The 25,163-nt window shown below is 43.5% G+C and overlaps 1 protein-coding gene across 2 annotated transcripts in view; it reads left to right on the forward strand.

The window, feature by feature from the left end:
* The first annotated feature begins 245 nt into the window (after positions 1 to 245).
* INPP5A (inositol polyphosphate-5-phosphatase A) overlaps positions 246 to 25,163 on the forward strand; it is a 734,986-nt gene continuing 710,068 nt past the window's right edge. For both annotated transcript variants that reach the window (XM_082269250.1, XM_082269249.1), the window contains exon 1: positions 246 to 725. In XM_082269250.1, the coding sequence (XP_082125376.1) occupies positions 651 to 725 (75 nt within the window). In that variant the 5' untranslated portion in view covers positions 246 to 650. The remainder of the gene's footprint in view (positions 726 to 25,163) is intronic.

Genomic DNA, 25,163 nt, shown 5'->3' on the forward strand with positions numbered 1-25,163 from the left:
TAACTCCACATTTTTACAAACATACTACCTATACATATAATTGTAGAAACAATCCATCAATATGGAAGGTTACATTTATGGTCAGTTCTAGTATTACACGTTTTCTTTCTTCTATTACACTTTATTCCTCCACAGCCATGACAGCCCCCCCTCCCTTTCTTGTTTTCTCCTGAGTGTGTTCCCCTTTAAGAGGGCGGAGCTGTGTGTGAATGGTGACGTTTTGGAGAAATCTCCTCCCCCTTGCCCCTGTCCCCGGGTCAGTCCCCGCGGCTCTGTAGAGGAGCAGTGTGGGGTGCACAGGGAGCTCCGCCAGTCCCGGGATCCTCTCCGCACCGGAGCCGCTCTTCCCTCAACACTGACACAGCCCGAGGAGGCCAAAGCCACCCCCGACCCTCCTCCTTCCACCGGAGACACAAACTTGCCGAGCTCCGGGAGCCTCCAGCAGGCAGCGGGAACTTTCCCAGGGCTGGCCCGGCATGGCTCCATGTGTGCCGGGTGCTGGACAAGCTTGTTAGCGGGATGAGGTTCCTTGTAGAGACCTGCCGAGCCTGAGAGCTGAGCCGTGCCGGAGTGGAGTGTGCCTGCTGAGCGGCGGATCCATCACCGTACACCCCGTACCCGGCCATCCATCACCCAACACCGGGAACACCATGGCAGGGAAGGCGGCCACCCCCGGCACCGGGATCCTGCTGGTCACCGCCAACGTGGGGACCCTCTTCGATGATGTGAGTACCGGAGGAAGGGGGGAACCCGGTGTGTGTCCGACCGGGGGGGACCCGGTGTGTGTCCGACTATGGGGGGGGACCCGGTGTGTGTCCGACTATGGGGGGGGACCCGGTGTGTGTCCGACTATGGGGGGGGACCCGGTGTGTGTCCGACCCGGGGGGGGGGGGGCACAACTCTGCTCTCATTTATTATATTGTACCCGATCTGCACCGTGAGATCCTCTCCTAATATAGATAAAATATCATCTTCTATATAGAATGATACAATTCCATCTCCTATAGAACTAATTCTATCCCACCTCACATTGTATCCGATCCTCACTGTGCCATCTCCTCCTAATACAGATACAATGTTATCTTCTGTATACTCACATCCCACCTCACACTGTCCTCTCCTATGTACAGATACAGTGTGATCTCCTAATAATAATATAGATACAATATAATCTCCTCCTATAGAACTAATCATCCCACCTCACACTGCCATCTCCTATATATATATATATATATATATATATATATATATACACACACACACACAGTGACCTCTGACCTCACACTGCCATCTCCTATATATATATATACACACACACAGTGACCTCTGACCTCACACTGCCATCTCCTATATATAATGACCTCTGACCTCACGCTGCCATCTCCTATATATATTGACATCTGACCTCGCACTGCCATCTCGTATATAGTGACGTCTGACCTCTCACTGCAATCTCCTATATATAGTGACATCTGACCTCACACTGCCATCTCCTATATATATAGTGACATCTGACCTCACACTGCCATCTCCTATATACAGTGACATCTGGCCTCACGCTGCCATCTCCTATATACAGTGACATCTGGCCTCACGCTGCCATCTCCTATATACAGTGACATCTGACCTCAGGCTGCCATCTCCTATATAGTGACATCTGACCTCAGGCTGCCATCTCCTATATAGTGACATCTGACCTCAGGCTGCCATCTCCTATATAGTGACATCTGACCTCAGGCTGCCATCTCCTATATATAGTGACATCTGACCTCAGGCTGCCATCTCCTATATATAGTGACCTCTGACCTCACGCTGGCATCTCCTATATATAGTGACCTCTGACCTCACGCTGGCATCTCCTATATATAGTGACCTCTGACCTCACGCTGGCATCTCCTATATATAGTGACCTCTGACCTCACGCTGCCATCTCCTATATATAGTGACCTCTGACCTCACGCTGCCATCTCCTATATATAGTGACCTCTGACCTCACGCTGCCATCTCCTATATATAGTGACCTCTGACCTCACGCTGCCATCTCCCATATATAGTGACCTCTGACCTCACGCTGCCATCTCCTATATATAGTGACCTCTGACCTCACGCTGCCATCTCCTATATATAGTGACCTCTGACCTCATGCTGCCATCTCCTATATAGTGACATCTGACCTCACACTGCCATCTCCTATATAGTGACATCTGACCTCACACTGCCATCTCCTATATAGTGACATCTGACCTCACACTGCCATCTCCTATATACAGTGACATCTGACCTCACGCTGCCATCTCCTATATACAGTGACATCTGACCTCACGCTGCCATCTCCTATATATAGTGACCTCTGACCTCACGCTGCCATCTCGTATGTAGCGACGTCTGACCTGGCGCTGCCATCTCGCATAGAATGATCTGTCCTTGCAGTGTTCTCTCCTATTTTAGAGACAGTGGTATCTCCTATAGATACACTGCAATCTCCTATATACAATATGTGACATTCACAATGTGATCCCCTGTAGAAGCAGTGTGATCTGCTATAAAATGACTTCGTACCTCAGTGTGATATCCTATTATGCAATGCTATCTCCTACAGATTCAGTGCAATCTATATAGTATGATACATTACCTCAATGTGATGTCCTATAGAATGACACCTGACTTTAAAATGTGATCTCCTACCATAGATACAGTACTATTTCCTATAAAGAATGACATCTGACCTCACACTGTTTTTCCTATTATAGATACAATACTATTTTCTACAGTTACTGTGATCTCCTATGTAGAATGGCATCTGACCTTACAGTGTGATGTCCTATAGAGTGACATTTAACCTCAGTGTGATTTCCTATAGAATTATACCTGATGTCGGTTGTATCTCCTATAGAATTTCCTCCAACCTCAGTGTGATCTCCATTTAGAAACAGTACTATATATATATATATATATATATATATATATATATATATATATATATATATAATATATATAATATATATATATATATATATATATATCATGTGTTCTCCTATATATAATCTGTCCTCCCCAGTGTGATTTCCTATAGAATTATACCTTATCTTACAGTGTGATCTTTTATACAATGACTGGTACTCCGTGTGATCTCCTGTAGAATGACCTCAGACCTCACAGTGTGCTCTCCTATAGAATGACATCTGTATGTCCATCACCTGATGAACACATCCCTTCTATCCTATCCTCCGGGTCTACACAGTGTGATCTCCAATAGAATGACCTGTCCTCAGTGTGTGATATTCTATGGAATGATATCTGGCCGCACACGGACATACAGATGTCATTCTATAGGAGATGGCAATCACCTGATGAACACATCACTTCTATCCTCCGGGTCCACACAGTGTGATCTCCAATAGAATGACCTGTCTTCATGTGATATTCTATGGAATGACATCTGGCCTCACACTGCCATCTCCTATAGAATGACATCTGTATGTCCATCACCTGATGAACACATCACATCTATCCTCTGGGTCCACACAGTGTGATCTCCAATAGAATGACCTGTCTTCGATGTGATATTCTATGGTATGACATCTGGCCGCACACTGCCATCTCCTATAGAATTACATTTGTATGTCCATTAGCTGATGAACACATCACCTCTATCTTCTACCTGGAGGATCTGATGGGTGTGTTCTTCAAAGCTGACCATACACCCTGCAATCTGGTTTTAGAACCGGGGCAATGCTAGACCTCTGCTCCCACCCTGGTGTTTTGCTGAGTGGTCTGGGGTGTTCTGCCAAGTGCCACATGGTGTTCTGTAATGTGTAGAAATTGCATTAACATTTTAAAGCTGAGCTTTGCCTAAAAAATGCTAAGCAAAAAGTTTTTGTGAAGAAGTGACTATAAAGAACCTCTCATGCTCCTATCAAATATTTGCAAGGATTACACTTCTATATATGCAGCCCATCCCCTAACCTGTAAGATGCTGAGATTGGAGGCGCTCGCTCGGAGATGAAACTCCTGTGTACATGCTCAGTCTTCTGCTGAGTGCCCCATGGTGTCTGAGATATGGAGAGGATCCATTGGGGGGAATATCACCTTTTAAGGTGACCATCTGATCAAATGATTCTTCACAGATTCGGACAACATGATCAAATGAGGGCTGGGGGCCGCTAAAACTGGAGCAGCTGTGCAAGGCAAATCACTCCGCTCCTATCTTTTAGTGTGTTCAGTTAAGCTTTGAAAAATAAAGCTAGAAGCTGATTGGCTGTCATACACAGCTGCTTCAGTTTTGAAAGTTCCTCTTGTGTGCATGACAGTTTTGAAACATTGTATACTTTTATCTACTTTTCAACCCATCTAAGAACTTCTAGATTTGGTGGATCTAATTTTGGCCATGCACACAATCATATGAGGCTTCAAAGAATTGGACAATAAGATCGCATTGAGCAGTTTTTTTTTTAAAGGAAATGTGTTTTTTTTTTTTTTTGTTGATTTGTTTTACATCGGAATTAATCATATCCATTATGGGAGAAAATTTGATCTTAATGCATAGCTATATTGACAATCACTGTGTATATGGAATGATTGAAAATGTGGTTGAATCTACTGGGAGATGGTATTTAGTCAGTCAAGAGATTATACATATATATGTTTTTATTGATTTCAATTGAAAGTTTGATCAGAACGGTCAACAATCTGTGGGCTGTGTATGGTGGATCTCTAGATGATTTTTTGCTAGAAAAGTGACCAAATATACTTAATAGTATTAGCAGAATAGCTTTGGTTTGTTGTCACATTTCATAGTTTTGGTCAATCTAAGACAACTATGTAGTTTGTACAGACTAGCTTTGAGGTTTTTGCAACATAAAATTATATTTCACTACTGGAATGCCCTCAATTTATTTTGGGAAGGGTTCTATATGCAAAGAGACCAGCTTTGCCTGATGCATTTTTAATAATGTAAAATAGTTAAAACTCTAAGCAGGCGAATGAGTCCTCTAAATGGGTCAAATGGATCTGTAAAGCAGGCCATACATTCTTAGGTTTCTCTTGTTCAGTCCTCAGGAATGAACAAGAAAAATTAAATCTATCAGTTGTCCAATGCGTACTAAACAGCATAAATCGAGAAATATCCACTGCTGGCCATAGAGTTGGCTTTCTGAAACTGGAGAGTGCAAAATTTTGGGGCAGCTGTGCATGGTAACCAATCGGCTTCTAAATTCAGCTTGTTAAGTTAAAGATGAACTACATGGTGTTCCAGCACCACCAATTAAAAATGCTTTTTAACCCCTTTGCACCTAAGGCCCTGTTCACACCTGGGTATTTTTCAGCTCGTAAGACGCTCAACTCTGAAGTCTCAAAACGCCTAACAAGCCAACAAATCCCATTCATTTCAATGGCCCCTGTTCACAGTGTGTTGTTGCCTGAAGCAGAAAAGACCAAAAACTTGACCAGTGATTAGGTCATTGATACGTTGATGAATGTTAGTTATACAGTCTGTGCATGAGAATGGGGGCATACAGTCACTTCTTCTGATGGTTGAGTGTAGAACACCAGTTAAGAATGGATTGGCTGGCTGCCGGCTCCAAACCGAGCTAGATGGGGCTCTGTAATGGCGCTTTTCCACTGCATAGAACCGTACCGGCTCGGCACGCTTTTGTGCTTTTCCACTGCGGTACGGCATGGTATAGGGTCGGAACGGTTCGGTGTGGTACGGTATAGGTTTGCTTTTCCACTGCATGGAACCGAACGGTACGGTACGGCTCTGAAAAAACAGTACCTACTCGATTGTGGTTCCAACTGGTACCATATCCCACAATCCTTTGCATGCAGTCACTACTAGCCACTGATTGGTCAGAGAATCACACCCACCCCGTTGTTATCCCACCCACTTAACTTTAGTACTACTTTAGTGGAAAAGCAAACCTATACCGTACCGTACCAAACCGTTCCGACACTATACCATGCGGTACCGCAGTGGAAAAGCAAACCGGGCCAAGCAGGGCCGAGTAGAGCCGAGCCGGTACTAGCTGGTACTTGCAGTGGAAAAGTGCCATAATAGACAAGCAAGGGAATTAAAGGGTTGGTTGTTCTTATTAAATAAATCTAAAAGTCACAGGTGATAAAAGGCCAGCATAATAAAAACGGTCATCTGCATCTCTTCAGGGAGGACTTGGAGGTGGAGTGGAGCAGCCGTTGGTCCGGGTTGTGTTGGTGTTGTCCGGCACTTCCTAGTTCCTGGGCAGTCTTCCAGCGCCCTATGTCACATCCGGTAGTGGCAGGGGGGTGCTCGTGTTCGGAGCATGTGTGCTCCTTCCTCAGGCGTTGCTTGAAGCAAAACGCCTGAAGCTCAAAGTACATGAGCTTCTTTTTTGGCAGATTACAACCGTTTTTGTTAGGCCCCTTTCACACAGTCGGTCATACTCCGTTTATCTCAGCGGGGGATCGATCCGCCGATTCCCCCGCTGAGCAGGCGGATGACAGCTGTGTCTCTGCGCTGTGTGCGGAGACACAGCTGTCAGGTCCCCATGTATCTCTATGGGGGAATCGCATGGAAAATAGGGTTCCATCCATCCATATTTGACGGATCAGATGTCAGTTGACATATCTCCGCTGACATCCGACGCCCCATAGAGATGCATGGGGTGACTGTTCAGATCTGCCAAAAAAACTGACAGGCGGATCTGAACGGGTCCGCCTGTGTGAAAAGGGCTTTGGATGTCAATGCCTGCCTCCAAACGCCTGAAAATGATACGCTCAGGTGTGAATGGAACCTAAGGGTAAAACAAATGTTAAACTCCAATTTTGCAACTTTGACATGTGTATGTAAAACTGTACATATCCCAATTACTTTGTGCATCCAGGTGGATTATACCTTGTTTTTTCTGGACAAATTGGGCTTTCATTTGGTGGTAAATGGTAAGATCTCCTGATTTCTGACTTTCCTTTTTTTTCCCTAAGGAAAACTGGCCCAAAATAGTAAAATTATTTTGTGTTTTCTTTAACTGTATATTTCTTGCTACTACCATAACCTACCACCAAAGAACAGTCCAAAATCAATTCTACTGCTCCGACTGATCGCAGCGATATCACATGTGTATGTTGTTGCATTCCCCCTTTTTTTTTTTTTTTTTCTTAATTAGGGTCAGTAAGTTTTAGGTAAGAAGGGGGGGGGAGAGAGAAAGCCCTGACCTTAAGCCAAACACTAATCCTGACTGACCTAGATCAAACCTACCTGATTTAGGTATTTTTTTTTTTTTTTCCGAACACTACTGATTGAATGAATATCATTTGTTCTGGAATCCTTCAAGAAATTTGTGTTCCCATTTGATAATTTCACATGTTCTGTCGTGATCAGCTCTCAAAAGCTATGTACGAACGATCAGATTATCATACAATAGCTTTGAAAAGCGGTATTGTCCACTTTTATTTTTTTATTTCTTGTGTATTCAGCATAAGGCCCCTTTCACGCAACTGTTCTGATCAGATCTGACAGTTTTTCGAGCAGACCTGATAGGATGGTCCATTCACCCTTATGGACCGGGGGGTGTACACGGACTGTCCCTCTACAGCCTCCTACCTCTGGTCTGCTAATTGGAGGACAGTTGGGTCCAAATGGAAAGCGGAGTCAGTTTACTCACCTGCCCAAAGAGCAAAACGGGCTGTGTTTGTGTCTGCTCTGCATAAACTGAGACACGGACCTGTCCTCTGGCCGCCCTGCTCTGATCAGCAGGGGATCCGCAAACAGATTATCCTGCTGATCAAAAGGGAAGGTGCCTGTGTGAAAGGAGCCTACGTTTACGAGTCAGTTTGACCCATAAGGGGGGACTCCTTCACTGGCATCACTAGGGTTGGTTTTGCCTTTTGCAGTAAATATGGTGTCACTGTGCCACCCCACCCCTATTGGGCTCTCCTGTCTAGCCTGCCACTGTGATCTGCAGAGAGCTGGGCAGGTAAGTTTTGGTGGTCATGCCAATTTGTGTTACCGATGGGGGTGACACCATTGCGGTCTGATGCCACTTCCTACTTGAAGGTGTCACCCCCGTGGCAGGTGTTACTTGCGTGTGGTGCGCAACCCCATAGTGACGCTACTGTCCTTCACCTTCTTAGAGTTTTCAACTTAATTACATTACTGAAAATGCAACAGGAAGAGTGCACCTCTGTGCAAAGGTAGACACAACCTGGTCCTTTGCAGGGAGTCCCTTGGTATTGAAATACTCCCAACAAATTGTAAGTGACAGATTATACAGTCAGATTGTATAGTGTATGGCTAGCTTATCTCAGTCATATAGCCTCCAACCAGAGAACAGTGACTGTAGCTTGTATATCAATCATGAGACTTTAGAGCCCTGTAGGATGCGGCTGTGTACTTTAATGCTGTAGAGCCTAGCCCATGCCTAGTAGTGCTGAGAATATTCCATCAATCTAACATAAAAGATGTATGATCTGCAGCTTCTCTATAATAAACACAGCCGGCTCGGTGTTTGTTGTAGTGAGTGAATCTTTGTACACTTTCAGAAGTTGTGCCTGAACTGTACACTCGGGTTTTTGCCTCCCACGTTGCGGAAGAAACATTTGGTGGTTGAGCTGTGATGTTTCTTTGAATTTGAATCCTGCAGCGTGCGCGCATAAATAAACACACAGTGACAGTTACTGGCTGCACGTTCACCGAGGCAGGGGGGAAAAGTGACTGGAGGGAAATGGATTTGACATGTTCTTAAAGGGTTAACCTCCATAGAGACTGATCTTTTTGTAGATCACTCTCTCCAACTATTCCCCTTCATCAGAAAGTGATGGGAAGGGATGTACATGGGCATTAACAGGACAATCTGTTAGTGTGATTGGTTTTTGTGTTCTCAGCCAGACTGGAGTTTTAGAGGAGATCCTGGGAATATTGGTGATTGTAAATCTAGATTTCAGACTGTGACTGGTCTCCTCCCCTGGTTTGTTTCTTCTTGGTGGATTTTCATTTGTCCAGTCTGTCGGGCTTTGTCAAAATTTGAACTGCATTTATTTGAATTCTTTGCAGCAACTGGAGCGTCCTTCCCGCTGCTCCAGCCGGTGGAGCGTCCTTCCCGCTGCTCCAGCCGGTGGAGCGTCCTTCCCGCTGCTCCAGCCGGTGGAGCGTCCTTCCCGCTGCTCCAGCCGGTGGAGCGTCCTTCCCGCTGCTCCAGCCAGTCAGGCATTGTTCGTCCGCTCCCCTGCCCCAGCTGGTGGAGCGTCCTTCCCGCTGCTCCCCTGCCTAGCCAGTCCGGCATTGTTCTGCTGCTCCCTTGCTCCAGCCGGTGGAGCGTCCTTCCCGCTGCTCCAGCCGGTGGAGCGTCCTTCCCGTTGCTCCAGCCAGTCAGGCATTGTTCGTCCGCTCCCCTGCCCCAGCTGGTGGAGCGTCCTTCCCGCTGTTCCCCTGCCTAGCCAGTCTGGCATTGTTCTGCTGCTCCCCTGCCCCAGCCGGTGGAGCGTCCTTCCCGCTGCTCCCCTGCCCCAGCCGGTGGAGCGTCCTTCCCGCTGCTCCCCTGCCCCAGCCGGTGGAGCGTCCTTCCCGCTGCTCCCCTGCCCCAGCCGGTGGAGCGTCCTTCCCGCTGCTCCCCTGCCCCAGCCAGTCCCGCATTGCTCTGCTGCTCCCCTGACCCAGCCGGTGGAGTGTCCCTCCTGCTGCTCCCCGGCCAACCAGCCCAGCAGTGTTCTGCTGCTCCTCTGCCCCAGCAGGTGGAGCGCTGCTTCTGCTGCCACAGGCTGTGTCCCACATAGCCATATTCCCTTCCTACATCATTGGGAGCTGTCTGTCTTTTCCTGGGTTCATGCAGACAGGTCCTGATGTTTTGCTGCCGGCTCCACCCTCCAGCCACTGTCAGCAATAGAATCGACAGCTTCAGTAAAGGTCCATACGCACAATGAGAATATCAGCTAGGAAAAAAAGAAAATGTATTTGGAGCGGTCATTCAATAATCTATTCATTAGTACACAGCTTTGAGAACCAGTCTCGAAAGTTCATGCAAAAATATCCAAAGCGTAAAGTACAAAAATAGTTCTCGTAAGATAAGCGTATGAACGCTTTTCGTGTAACTAGTATTTGTACGGAAAAAATTGTGTGACCAACACCACACATGCTAGGAAATGAAGGAATACATTACATTACATCACTTCCGAGGTTTTATTCTTTCTTATGAAAATGTTTTCCATTCCTTTAGTAACCTATTGGTTTTATGAAACTAGCATGCAAAAAAAAAAGAAATGATGATTTGACCGATACTCTTATTGTGTAAGCGAGGCTTTATACTGACGTTGTCAATTGCAGTTGCTGCTGATTATGCATGTTACAATCTGATTGTACAATCTTTTAAATCTGTCAACAGTCATGTAATGTGAAGGCTTTCACGAGTGGATAAGTGAGTCCTCCTGTCTGGTAGGCCTTTTTATAGTTTTAGTAACGGTATAGCCAGCTTTAGTAATCTGCCACATAGGGAGTGCATTGTTTTCAGTGAGTTGGTATATAAGCAGCAGTAGCAAAACATTGTTTAACCCTGCAAACTGGAAACAGTGGTTATTTTTATATGTAATGAGCAAATCTAGCTAACTCTGTGTACATAATATTGTATGATTTATATTTGGGCTCATTCACATGAGGGCAAAGAGCCATGCACTGTGAAGTGAGTGCATGAATCTCTGCACTTGGTCAGAACAGGTGTTTTCATACAGCTGCCTGTAAACAGCCAATGACAGGCTGCGGCTGTACGCTGGTCACTGCACATCTGAGCTTTGCTTGCATACAAGGATAGATAAGCAGCTCTGGAAGCAAAGTGTCTGCATTCAGGGGGTGAACATCTGTCCCTGTACACAATTTAAAAAGTTTGGATGTCTGGTTATCCGCATACAGCTGCAGCTTGTCATTGCTGTATGAAAACACTTGCCATTGTTGCCAGTACCTGACCCAGTGATAAATCCTTTTTTTTTTTTTTTAAGTTTACATCACTCTGCACCTGTAGGAAGTCTCCCCCCTTGCACATGGGGGGCGCTAGCCACTATGTGCTTATCCTGGCATTTTGGTGCATTCAAGGGGGGGGGGGGGGGGGGGACACGTGCTGCATCCAGTTCTGCTGGCTGTGAATGAATGGGCCTGATTGCTACGAGTGATTTTAGGGTCCTATGCGTTCAGGGGTGAATATTCAAGACAGAGAATTCCTGCGTTCCGGGCTCCTTAAATGCTTAGGACCATAAATGTGAGTACCTCTTGGTACAGTGTTCAGTGCAGCCTGCCACCGTGATTGGGGCTGGACTCTTCACCTACCCCTTCTGGGCACAGGAAAACGCTGCCCCTTCTGGGCACAGTAAAACGCTGCATTAGAAGCACAGCAGCTAGACACCTCCCATGTGCAAAGGGGCCTTCACCCTATTTGTGTAATAAGGTTTACAAAACATGAATACATTTATAATATTTACATCAAACCAATTTATTTCACAGATACAACTCAAAAAATATGATCTTTTGTCGAATTCAGTGGTATGAGGAGGTACGCGTTATATGGTTATGCCCTAAACGGCTAAATGTGGCAAATCTTGGCAAGATTCAGATATATGGTCCTTGTCCCCAGTCAACGTTGGCCTCAACTTGGACTAATTTAAAGCTGCTTAAAGTGGGACATATGGGGGATGCCATTTCTGACCTCCTGGAAGCTTGATTTGCCTCCATGGTTGGAATAGATCCCTTGGACTTCTTCTGACTGAGAACAGGATCACTATTCAGAACTCCTGATCTTCAGACTGGTCTGAAATGGTGACTTTTAGTATTGAAGCCATGTTTCTGTCATGACCGGCCTCCTTTATAAACCTATAAGCAGGTTCGTAAGAGGTTGGTGTGAATGTATGAGGGGTTCTTTGGCTGTTTTTGTGACAGTCTTTAACTGCTTGGTGTTGCTCATCCCCCATCTTAGCCGATGTTGGCTACATCCTGTGGTTTAGAGATTTGTCATCCTCACATGACTTTTGTTTGTTGGCTTTTACTCTGTAACCCAAGATAATGGGTTTGTCTTTGGCTCCCACGTGTTTTTAAATGCGTATTTTTATAAAGCAAATTTATATATATATATATCCACCAGAGTTGGTTATAGGAATAACGTTTTTCAATGCACACGGCATATTATGAGGAGGTTCAGTGACTGAGGAAGCTGCCTGGTATGGGATTATAGGCCACACCTTCATCCAATTAAACTATAACTTATGCCCCGTACACACGCGTCGATAGTTGGCTGTGAATTTTCGGCCAACGTCCGGCCAATTTTCGGCTTGTTAGTATGATGCTTTTGACAACCGACTCCGACTTTTTGGCCGAATAAAATCTGGTGTGCATGCTATAAAATTTTTGTTGGCCGTCACCACAACGGCCGATTTTCCGTCAGTACAGATTTCGGCAGACAAAAATCTGATGAGCAAGACTGGGCATGCTCAGAGATGAAAAAACACACGGAAAGTAAACCATCACATGACATCACTTCTGAAGTTGGTTTTTGTTGGCCGAGAAAATTCGCGTGCAGTCTAGAGCACATTTCAACCAACACAACAACACTGGACAAAAGTCGGCCGATCGGTCGGCCAATAATCGTTGCGTGTGTACGAGGCATTAAACTAAAGAGATAAGCAAACAGATCCGCAGTATTTGGCAAGAAAAATGGCCGCGGCACACTTTATTGGTTTTCAAACATGAAAAGCAAACCATTAAAATGATCAATAATAATACTTAAACCAAACTCACTTAATTAAACCATAATTGTAATGGCTCAGTTTTTTAGAACTTGAGCAAACAGTAAATCTCAGAATTAACCAACAAAATTACAGCCCCCCCCCCTAGAATACCAGGGTGACCCAACCACACAAAGGTGCACGCGACAAAGGGGGGGGAGGGCGGGGAACTTTCCTTCTTGCTCTTCAGGTGCAAAAGGAGGAACTCCAGACTGGCACTTTTATCACCTTGCACCTGTAATCCAGAACCTTCCAAGCTTACTCATTTGTTGACACCTGCCCCAGCACCAGAGGGGGAATTAACCCAGTAATAGCCCCCCAGTAACAAACACTGCTACTACGGCTATTCTATAATCTATTCTACTGAGGGTGGCCACAATCCCATGCAAGTGGGCGCTAAACGCACCCCCTTATTTATTCCACCAAAATTTTACATACAGAATACTAACTCTGCGCTACTTTAACTGGTAATTGCGCAGTCATGCAACGCTGTACCCAAATGTAATTTTATATAGTTTTATTTCACACAAATTTAGAGCTTTCTTTTGGTTAGATTTAATCATCACTGGGATTTTTTTTTTTTTTTTAATGCTCTAAAGAGAAAAAAAAAAAAAAAAAAACAACCCAAAACTTTGTATATTAAAAAAGAATAGCGCGCAAATGCAGAAGAAATAACTACCAAATCTGAAGACAATCCATATATAAAAATGGGGGTTTGGTCCCACCATATGGCCATATCGTGCTCAAGCCCACTACTGCGTCAAAGTACCCCATTATCAGTGGGTCCTACACTATCCATGAAAAAGAGATGAATCCAGCCCTTCTAACCCTTGGAGATAATACTCCTTGCTGGGAAGGATGTGCAAATGCACTACAGGGGACTCCTCCTATATCCACTTGATGGTGGACACTGAGTACAGGTGTGTGTGGGGGGGTGGGGAGGGTTGCTCAACCTCGATACTCTGGTCAGACCGAATACATTGAGCACGATATGGCCATATGGTGGGACCAAACCCCCATTTTTATTTATGGATTGTCTTCAGATTTGGTAGTAATTTCTTTTGCATTTGCGCGCTATTCTTTTTTTAATATAACCCAAAACTTTGAAACAGAATATTTTCTACTTTTGGCCAAAATGTATTCTGCTACTTGTTGCGTAGTTAGGTTGAAAAGGACACAAATTCATCTAGTTCAACCAGTAAAAAAGAGCCGGGAAAAGGATATCGGGGAACTGGAGAAAGTGCAGAGAAGAGCAGAGCAACCAAACTTAGAGGCATAGAGGAGCTCAGCTATGAGGAAAGATTAGATGAACTGAAATTTATTGCCTCTTCTCAAGAATGAATAAGGGGTGGGGGGGGGGGTATGATCAACATGTATAAATACATAAAAGGGTCATATAGTGAAGTTGGTGTTGAGGTATTCACTTTAAGGTCATCAAAGTGGACAGGGGGCAATCTGTCTAGAGGAAAAGTGATTTAATCTCGAAATACAGAAAGGTTTCTTTACAGTATGAGCTGTAAAAATGTTTAAGACTCCCTCCAGAGGTAGTTCTGACCAGCTCAGTAGATTGCGTTAATGGCCTGGATTCTTTCCTAAATGTACATAATATAACTGGGTACTAACATTTATAGGTAAATTTCATCTAGGAAATATCCGATTCCCCCTCGGGGGAATCAGGAAGGAATTTTCTTCCCCTGCTGGAGCAAATTGGATCATGCTTTGATGGTTTTTTTGCCTTCCTCTGGATTAACTGTGGGTATAGGATTGTGTATATGGAATTGTACAATTCTTTTTTTGTGAACTGGTGCCCAAAACTAGGACCTAAACAACTAATCAATTATGAAAATAGTTAACTATTTTCGTAATCGATTAGTTGGCCTGCATACAGAATGCATTATTCTTTTTACATATCTAGAAATACGGTGCAGCACACATACAGCTCTGTAAATTGTCAATACATGTCAGACAGTGCAGCACACATACAGCTCAGTACACCATCCATACATGTCAGTAAGTGGATAAAGGAGTAGTGAGGTGAATGGCGCTGCCTTTCAATAGATAAATAAGGGCACTAATGCAAACGTAATAGGCAGGGTAATCCAAAACGCATGTGATTGTACTGCTGTCTCTAACACCACAATAAATATAATAAATACATATCAATAAACAAATTGAACAGTGCAACAAAGTGATGATACGTGGTGTGAGCAATAAATAAATATTAGTTATAACTCAATCAAAGGGAAAGTGTGTGTGTGTGTGTGTGTGTATATATATATATATATATATATATATATATATATATATATATATATATATATATATATATATATATATATATATATATATATATATATATATATATATATATATATATATATATATATATATATATATATATATATATATATATATATATATATATATATATATATATAGTGCTCAGTGGAAAGTGACAAGCATAATTATTCAATAATATCCAAAGTGCATTAGCAGGTGGTCAATAAATATACCAACTGATATGTGAATGAGCACTAAAATGTGAATAAAACAAAATTGATGTGTCCAATAAATATGTAGTAAAGTGACGCAGGGTTAGTTGGTCCAATATGACTTAATATGGATTACAAAAAAATAAAAATTTATAAATAAAAAAATTAGCAATATTGATTTAAAGTGACTTAGTGCAGCCTAGCCCAATATATCTGCAAAGATCTTGCAATATGGGGTGGCCAGCGGAGTGAGATAAGGTGACTAAAAAATATAAATGGTTAACAATATAAGTCCATAAGGTGATTGTTTGGGGAGTTAAATTCCAAAATAAGTTGATGGGTGCGTCTGTTCGCAGGAGTGCTCCTTTGGGGCGAGCGCCCGCCCCACTAGGCAGCGGGGATTCCCTGCTGAGAGGACGGTCCGCTGTTGTAAACATAGCAGACCGTTGTTCTCTCTGAAATGAACACAGAGTTCTCATTTCACAAGGAGCTCCCCCATACAGTTAGAAAACACTCCCCTGGGCTCACACTTAACCCTTTGATCACCCCTGGTTAACCTTTCCCTGCCAGTGTCAATACAGTAACAGTGCATATTTTTAGCACTGATTACTGTAGTAGTGTCACTGGGCCCCCCCCCCCCCCCCAAAAAAAAAGTCAGTTAGGGGTCGGATCTGTCCGCTGCAATGTTGCAGTCCCGCTAAAAATCGCAGATCGCTGCCATTACTAGTATAAAAAATAAAGCCAAATCTTTCCCTTAGTTTGCAGATGTGAGAACTTATGCGCAAACCAATCAAAATACGCTTAATGGGATTTTTTTTTTTACCAAAAATATGTAGCCGAATACAAATCTGCCTATAAGGATGAACACATTTGATTTTTATTTCTTTTTTTTTTTTTTTTTGGGGGGGGGGGGTATTTATATACCAGAAAGTGAAAAATATTTTATTTTCAGAGTTGTCGCTGTTTTTTTTTTCATTTTTTTATTTGTTTTATAGTGCAGTAAATAAAAATTGCACAGGTGATCAAAGACCACCAAAAGAAAGCTCTATTTGTGGGGGGGGGGGGACATCAATTTTTTACTTAGGTACAGGGTCGCAGGTTAGAGTAACGCAGTACCAAATCGCAAAAAGTGGCCTGGTCATTATGGGGGCAAATCCTTTCCGGTCCAGAACTGGTTAAAGTGTGTCTACAAGATTGATTTTTTTTTTCCTCAATTGGGTTTAAAAGAGAAATGTAGGATCCTTTTTAAAAAAAAAAAAAAAAAAAAATTGGCTGCAGCTGTCCCCTGCCGCCCCTACACAGAACGGAGCAATCAAGACAACTTATGCCCCATACACACGTGCAGATTATCTGCAGACTTTTGTCTGCAGACTTACCAAAACCATATAATATGAGGTCAGACCTAAACACTTTCAATTTGTATGCAATCCGGCAGGCCCTTGCACTACATAGAAAAGGTAAGTCTGCAGACAAAAGTCTGCAGATAATCTGCACGTGTGTATGGGGCATTAGTTCTCGGGTCCGCTCTAAGCACTCACTGTCAGTCACTGCTCTGTGCTGTGCCCCTCCATGACTCACCGGAGTGCTGGGTTGTGGAGGGAGCGGTGTGTGCTGAGTAAGCTGCCGGTCCAGGAATCTGGATGGATCCCGACATACCAGCAGAACCTGCACCAGCGCTGTGACATCAGCTGACAGACTTTTGACTGTTGGCTGAATCTGGGTCACAGGAGTGAAATGCACGTCTGCGACCCACAGGAGAAGTAAAACCAAAAGAGCTTTGGTCATACTTTTACTTGTAATAACACTTTTTAATTCTGTTGACATGGCATTGAAAACCATTAAGGTAGTTCTAAAAGCAACACCCCTTCTGCTGCTTCAGAAAGCGATCCAGCGGCTAATTAGCTGCTCGGACCGCTTTCAATAAAAGAAAAAAGTGGTCATGGCCTATAGCTTCAGCCGTAACCCCGGTAAACCACTTGCAAGCTGCAACATGTATATACGTATTGCGGTCGGCAAGTGGATATGTATATACCCGAAAGAAAACTATAACATGGCCTTTTAGTGTTTTTCTTCTACTCAGTTTCCTTCTTAGTCCACCTGCCTCTAGTGTAGTTCTTGATGCCAATATTATGTTTCACATCTGGCAGTCTGATGAGGAATGCATCCACTTCTTATCTCGTCTTTCGGTTGCCTTAGTGCAAGCCTTCAGAAGCAAGTGGAGCCTCCCTACTTTTTCCTTTTAATGAAATGCTGTGTAGCAAGCTTAGAATTTCTAGCTAAAATCACACAAGTATAAATAGCTTCATGAAATATGTGCAATACATCTGTTGTCATTTTATTCAAGTTAAATACATTTTGATGAGGAACTGCTAGATTTTCTTGCTTCATGCAGTTATGTAGGTTCAGGGATTGTTCTTTTAAAGCTGAGATCCAGCCAACAAAAAAGCCCTATAAAAGGTGGGGGGCGAGCATCTCTTGCCTCCTCAATTCCGAGCTGTCCCTTACATCACTGCTACAACATGTCCTGAGTCTTCAGGCTGAATGACAGCCAGTATTACTGAAGCCACATCCTCTGGGGTCCTCTGAGCCCAGATTAGCCTGTGATTGGATGAACACGAAAGGATCTGGACAGCCGCATTCTAATATAAAAAGGCTGTCCATACAGCAAATGGAGGTTAAGGAATCAGATATAGCTAACGCATTTCACACTTACTGGTGCTTAGTCATGGCTGGTGATTTATATTTTGGTGCGGCTGTCCAGATCCTTTCGTTCACACGTCTAGTGCATGCAGAGCCAGCACCCTTTTATGTGCAGGGGAGGTGTAGACTTGGGACTGCCACCTGGAGCGGTATACCATTCATGTTTTGTTACCTAGTCTGTGATTGAGTATTAAGGGAGATGCAGCACTATCATGAAGTCCTCTCTCTGTCACTCTGCTTTCTACTCCTATCAGCATGTTCCTTGTAAAGCTTCTTTCTGTCCCACTTAGAGTAATACAAGAAGCTGATTCAGGTTTTTTCTTGGCTTGTATTTTCAAAAATGAATTTCGGATGTATCCATGAATCTTTAACTGCAATTTTTATGTTTTTATTTGTTTGGCGTTCAGCTTTTGGGTACCATTTTCCAATTGTTTAGCGTTCTAATTTCAGTTCTATATTAGGTGTCCTACAGATTTATTTATTTTTTATTTTTATTTTTTTTTTTTTTTTTTTTTTTTTTAGTTCAATCTTATTTTATTGAAAGAAAGAAGGTTTTACAGAGTTAGGGGAGAAGCATGGGGGTATGAAACAAATAAATTGTTCAGGTATGACCTATGGTAAACTGTGAGTAAATGCATACAACAATCAATATCAATAAGTGAAAATAAGGAACCCAACCCGCCAGATCCTGGCAGCAGCACAAGGTCAAGAAAACAGCAACTTGGGGTGTCAGGTGGTAACATAATCAAGAGAAAAGTCAAGGAGAGGCCAACACCAGTATAAACACTTTCATGGCTGGCGGCACTTGAGGAGATTGTGGGAAGTGTGGTAGGCTTTGATAAATTAGGCATTGATAAATATCCCGGCTTTCCATTGAGGAGCGCCTAAAAACAACAAATAAGCAAAGGAGGATTGCCTTATGGTGTCAATGGTACAGCCAGAGAGGGGAATAAAGGTAAGAGGATGGGATAAAGCAGGAGAATGTAAAGAGGTATGCCAAGGGGGCAAAGAAGGCGGAGGAAATCAGGATGGGCCGCCCACGTCCCACTACTGCCCCCCCACCACCAGGTAGCACAGACGTCTCGAGCCAGGACTGAAAGGCGTCCGAACACCGAAACATGTCCCAGGACCTCCAAGCAGCAGAGAATCGGTCTTCCCTGCCCCCGTCTCGCGCCAACAGGTTTTACATGTCTCTAAGCCGGTCCAGTTCCAGAGCCCACTCAAGTTTAGAGGGTACATGCTTGGACCTCCAGTGTCTGGGTATCACCGTCCGAACAGCCGCCAAGAAAAACCTCAAAACTTCTCTCTTGATCGACCGGAAGGAGCCGGGTAACAAAGACAACAGGGCCAGTTCCGGTGTCGCAGGAACATTTGTTGCCTGGAGCCTGCAATACAGAGCTATAATTCCAGTCCACAATTCATGGATCTGGGGACATTCCCACCAGATGTGAATAAGCGTTCCCCTAGAGGATGTGCACCGCCAACATTGGTCCGACTGGAGTGGGTCAATGTAGGCGATCGAGGAAGGGCACTTGTACCATCTGCTCAAGAGTGATTTATTTTTTTTAATGCTGTCCTAGGCATTAATATTTGTCCACTTGGTCAGCACATTGGATCCTTCTGCAACACAGCTCAACCCCTGGTCCCTAGGCCGTCTGCCTGGACCACCTTCCTCGGCAACAGGAGAGACAGCCATCCCCCTCCTCCTGGGACCTGGCTTCCCGCCCAAAGACACCCTGTCACATGCCCCCTCCGGATTTATTTCCAATCCCAGGATGCATCGCAGCAATGCCCACCCACTGGGACAGTCGTAAACCCTGGTGTGCTATTGGCTAGGTTTCCTCCACTGTCCAACAAGGTCCCTCATTGGATACAGTGGGGAGACTCCCCAGACTCAACAAGTCACACCTGGAAGCATGTGACGGCTAACTAACAGATCAGACCCTCCTGATAAGCAGAACATGGTCACATATTTGCTTTGCCAAGCACCTACCTAGGAGGGGTGTGTATGTATGTATGTATTAGAATATAGTTTTTTTTTTTTTTGTGTACTATAAGGCTTTGTATTGGTTTCCTGGAATTGCGAACAGCTTAGCCTTTGTATTTCTCTCGGTCACAGAACATCTGTTTGGTTCTAATAATTTGGAGATTCTAATAATTTGCTGACACATATGCCCTCATAACCATTCGTTTTAGCAGAGACTGAACTGTATGAAAACATAAGGCCATTAGCACTATGTTCCTGTAGAAGATCGATATTTTGTATGTCAAAGCTTCAGACTTTTTGTCTTTTTCTTATTCAAGGTTTTATGTCAGACTGGCTACAATTATAATGTAGGACATGTTTGTTTTTCTCTGAATACATGTCAGCTTAATGCTTGTTGACTGTAACATAGCCCAGTCGATGCTTCTGTACGTTGCTTGCGTTCCCCTGAAATCGTACATTACTTCTTTTTGTTTATGCCGAGGGCTTCTCTGGCAAAATTACTTACGCTTGTATAATCTTTAAACGCAGGAAAAAATATTTCTAATCCTACAAATGTTCCACTTGAGAGGGGGGGGTTGCTAAGTAATTGAATAGAAATGTAAGAGTGCAAGGCCTTGGATTCCCAAAGAGGAGAGGAGCTGGGGTAGCAACGAGTGGTGAACGCGGAACACAAGAATACGAATGGACTGGTGGCCTTTGGATTTTCTTTGAATAGTGGAGCCAGATGAAGTCTCCATAGTGTAGTATTTATTGGATGTGTATGTTAAAAGCCAAAATAAAATTAATCATAAAACCATATGACAATGGATGGCACTACACCCGGTATTGGAAAGTGGCCTGACAACAACACTAGTGCTAAAGATTGGACTTCTATATATACACATTTTTTTCACTTAGCACTTTTTTGGATTTTATTTTAATGCATTGTCTATTTACTGTATTCTGTGGAAAAGGGAGAGGTGAGACGGTGCAGCTGGAGAGAACCGGAGGGTCCAGGGAGGGTTTTTGGAATGCTGGCATTTAAAACGGTGTACTTGACCGAGGAAAAGAAAATGTCAGTAAAAAGAAGGCTGGTTTCCTTGCTGTAGGCTTATCCTTCACCTTCATGTAACCGTTAAAGTGATGGGAAACCCTCAGTTTTTGTTTTTTGGCACTTTACGCAGTTGATTTGATGACTTACTGAGACTGCAGCTACGTTTTTTATTTATTTTTTTTAATCCTTGTCCCAGCTTAAAGCTGGCCATACACTAGCCGAAAAATCATTCAAACTCATTTTCGAAAACGAAAAATCAGCCCTGAGAGCAGACGATCGTGCCATCATGTAATGACCGAATTTCGAACGATAAATGGTTCAATGGACGTTTTTGTTCAGTTTCTCACATATACCTAGTGCAAACAGTTTGGCCGAGCAACATTAACCTTTCAATTTATCATTTGTTCTGCAGAATTTTCCAAACTGTTCCTTTTTTTTTTTTTTTATTTATTTTTTTGGCTCTGAAAAGTTAAAAACGATCTTCTATTTATGCCCATTAGGATGAAAAGCGAACGATCAGACCACATGACAGATTTTCGGACGATTTTTCGGCTAGTGTATGGCCAGCATTAGTATAGCCAGAGCTGGTTTGGCTGTACTTCTCTTGTGGATCAGGCATGCAGTTCGTTTTGCACTCCTGTGTCCCATTTTCAGCTGACGTTGGGCTGAAGCCTGCTGTCGGCTGACGTCACGGAGTCGGCCCAGGGCAATGGAGTCAGGATCCGCCAACATGCCTGGACCCACACCCGGATTAGTCTCTCAGCGAGCCGCTGAGAGCCTGAGCCAGCCCTCCCGCCCACAGCCCAGGGTTCCAGTGAGCGAGGAGGACAGAGCAGACGGTGGTGACTTCAGTAGCTCTCTGCTCAGGGAGCGTTTTTTATTGTTGCATTTTATGCATGATTTTCAGTGCTCTGCCACTAAACTCTATTAGCACGTGTTTTAATGAAAATGCATTAAAGTCCTGCATCTCTTAACCGCTTGCCGACTGCCTACAGTATATTTACTGTGGCAGTCTGGCTCCTCCAGGTAAAGTGACGTCGGTCTAAGCCGCTCGCCTGAAGGCAGCTAGGGGGGCGCACGCGTGCCGCCGGCGCGCTCCCGCCCCCTATCGTCAGCAGGGAAACCTCTGTGGGTGTCAAATGGCTCCAATTGCCACCTGACACCGGTGATTGCTCCCCGCTGAGAGGACGGTTGGCTATTGTAAACACAGCTGACCGTTCTTCTCTTCTCCCTGCAATGATCACAGCTCAATGTGATCCTGCTATATAGGATCGCATGTCTCTATGGTCATTTCACTAGTCCAACCCCCATACAGTTAGAATCACTCCCCTAGGGTCACATTTAACCCCTTGATCACCTATACTGTTAACCCCTTCCCTGCCAGTGTCATTATTAAAGTAACAGTGCATATTTTTAACACTGATTACTGTAGTAATGTTACTGGTATGCCCAAAAGTGTCAAAAACGTCAGTTAGGGGTCAGATCTGTCCACCGCAATGTCGCAGTCTCACAAAAAATCGCAGATCGCCGCCATTCCGCAAAAAATAAAATAAAAATAAATTAAAATGAAATCTTTCCCGTAGTTAGTAGATGCAATAATGTTTGTGTAAATCAATCAAAATATGCTTATTGCGAGTTTTGTTTTTTTTTACCAAAAATATGTTGCAGAAAACAAATTGGCCTAAAAATGTTAATATTTGTTTTTTAAATGTTTTTTTTTTTTTTTTTTTTTTTTGAGAATGTCCTATAGCAGAATGTGAAAAATACATATATTTTTTTTTTTTTTTCAAAATTGTCACTATTTTTTTTGTTTATAGCGTAAAAAATAAAAATCACACATTTGATCAAATACCACCAAAAGAAAGCTCTATTTGTGGGGAAAAAAGGACGTAAATTCTGTTTGGGTACAGCGTTGCACAACCGCGCAATTGTCTGTTTAATGTCACGCAGTGCCGAATCGCTAAAATAGAGCATGGTCGTTAAGGAGGCAAATCCTTCCGTTCCAGAAGTGGTTAAGCGTTTGTTTTTTTTTTTTTTTTATGTATGTTCTAAGAGGGTTTAATGGCAGAGCACCTAAAAAATTGTGGAGAAACTGCACCTCACCGATGTGAAGCCGGCCTGCCATCTCTCGTCAGGCAAGGTTGCATAACGGTTTTTCCCAGCCAAAAGGCTAAACTAAAGCGCATTGCTTTTTGGTGAATGTATAATTCAAAAGCCTGTCCTTTCCAGCCATGGATAAATGAAGGTGTAATTATTCATTGACCAATTATATGCAAATGATTCTTCTGTGATGGAATGTCCTTACCTGTAAGCTGTCAGCCTCCGCTTGGGAAGGTGTGAAAATTGAAGGCGTATAATAAAGCATTAATGATACAGAGCAATATAGATCTGCAATTGTCTGCTCTGTCAGTCTAAAAGCTTATTTATATCATATGGCTGTTTTCAAAGGATTGATGAGAAGCCATCAGACCCACTCAGCGGTCTTTTTTTTTTCTGTTAGATAAACCTGTCTGGTCCATTAAAGAGATCTATAAGTTGGTCTTGCCAAAGTGAAAGATGGTGATTATTGCCGGTACCGTAGCCGTGTTTAATGGCCTCTACAATGCTGCGGACTACTTGGATGTGTTCTGTGGGGTTTTTGCATATGTTGGTTACAATTTGAATTGAACACTTTAGAAATACTTTGCATAAATACTGATATGGGATTAAAAAAGATCTTGGATTGAGTAGTGTGTTCAGGTTTGTATGGCTGATTATCAGAATCCTGGTGGAGCGGCGCCTCAAACATTGCTTTCACGTATTATTTAACCACTTTACCACCGGAGGATTTTGCTGTCTTACGTCTGGGCCACTTTTTGCAATTCGGCGCTGTGCGACTTTAACTGACAATTGCGCGGTCATGCAACGCCGTACCCAAACTAAATTTACGTCCTTTTGTTCCCACAAATAGAGCATTCTTTTGGTGGTATTTGATCACCTGTGCGATTTTTTAAAAAAATTTTTCCCGCTATAAACAAAAAAAGAGCGACAATTTTGAAAAAATAACTATTTTTCACATTTTTTTTATATGAAATTCCCCCCCAAAAAAATTTAAAAATCAAAATTTTTTTATCATTTTAGGCCAATTTGTTTTCTGCTACATATTTTTGGTAAAAAAAAAAAAAAAAAACGCAATAAGGATATTTTGATTGGTTTGCGCAAAAGTTATTACTAAGGGAAAGCTTTCTGTCGTTTTTGGTGTTTTTTTTTTTTTCTGGGACTGCGACATTGTGGCGGACAGATCGGACCTTTGACTGACATTTTTGACACTTTTGGGGGTACCAGTGACATTACTACAGTTATCAGTGCTATATAGATGCACTGTTACTGTAAAAATGACACTGGCAGGGAAGGGGTTAATTTTATTGGAGAGGGAGGGGTTAATGTATGCCTGGTGCTTACTGACATGTGTGGGGGGAGGCGACTGAGTGACACAGGGACAGATCGCAGGTTCAGCTATGCTGAATCCTGTAATCTGTCACTTAGAGATCCGCCCGCTTTGTTTACACAAGCGGGCGGATCTCCAGACTCGCTTCCCCGACGATCGGGGAAGAGCAGCAGCACTCGCCGCTGCTCCTCCCCTGGCCCGACTTCCGCTGTGACTGCGAGCCTCTGGTGCGCGCACGCTGTCGAGAGAGGGGAATGTCTACGTCGCCAGACGTTATCGAGCCACTTTGCCGCAGTAGAGCTCTAGTGATCAGTGCGGAAGTGGTTAAAGGCAGGTAGGCCCAGGCAATACATTATTCTGAGTTTAGAATAATTCTAATAATTGGGGATCTGCTTCTGATGATGATTAAAAAAAAAAAAAAAAAAAAAAAAAAGTGGTTAGAATAGAAATCGAACGGTAAATCTGCAAACACTATATGTAGAAGGTTTCCTTAAAGCGGAGTTCCACCCTCATTTTCAACTTTTACGGATTCCTGTAGGGATAAACATTTTAAAAATGAATTGGTCAATACATTTTTTTTTTTTTTTTTTTGATCACTTTCCTTATTTTAGAAGATTATTTGTCGCACTTCCTTCTTCTGCGGCCCCGGACGTCACTTCCGGTTTCGCATTGCATCCTGGGAGATGTGTGTCATCAATCTCAGGAGGCAATGGGAATGGACGGCCGCTCCTCTGATTGCCGATCGCAATCTACAGCGCATGCGTGAGATTGCAGTCGGCATTCTGGGTAGCCAGAAAC

This window comes from Pelophylax lessonae (genome assembly GCF_965119305.1).
Source record: "Pelophylax lessonae genome assembly, chromosome: 9".
In the NCBI taxonomy this organism is placed as follows: domain Eukaryota; kingdom Metazoa; phylum Chordata; class Amphibia; order Anura; family Ranidae; genus Pelophylax; species Pelophylax lessonae.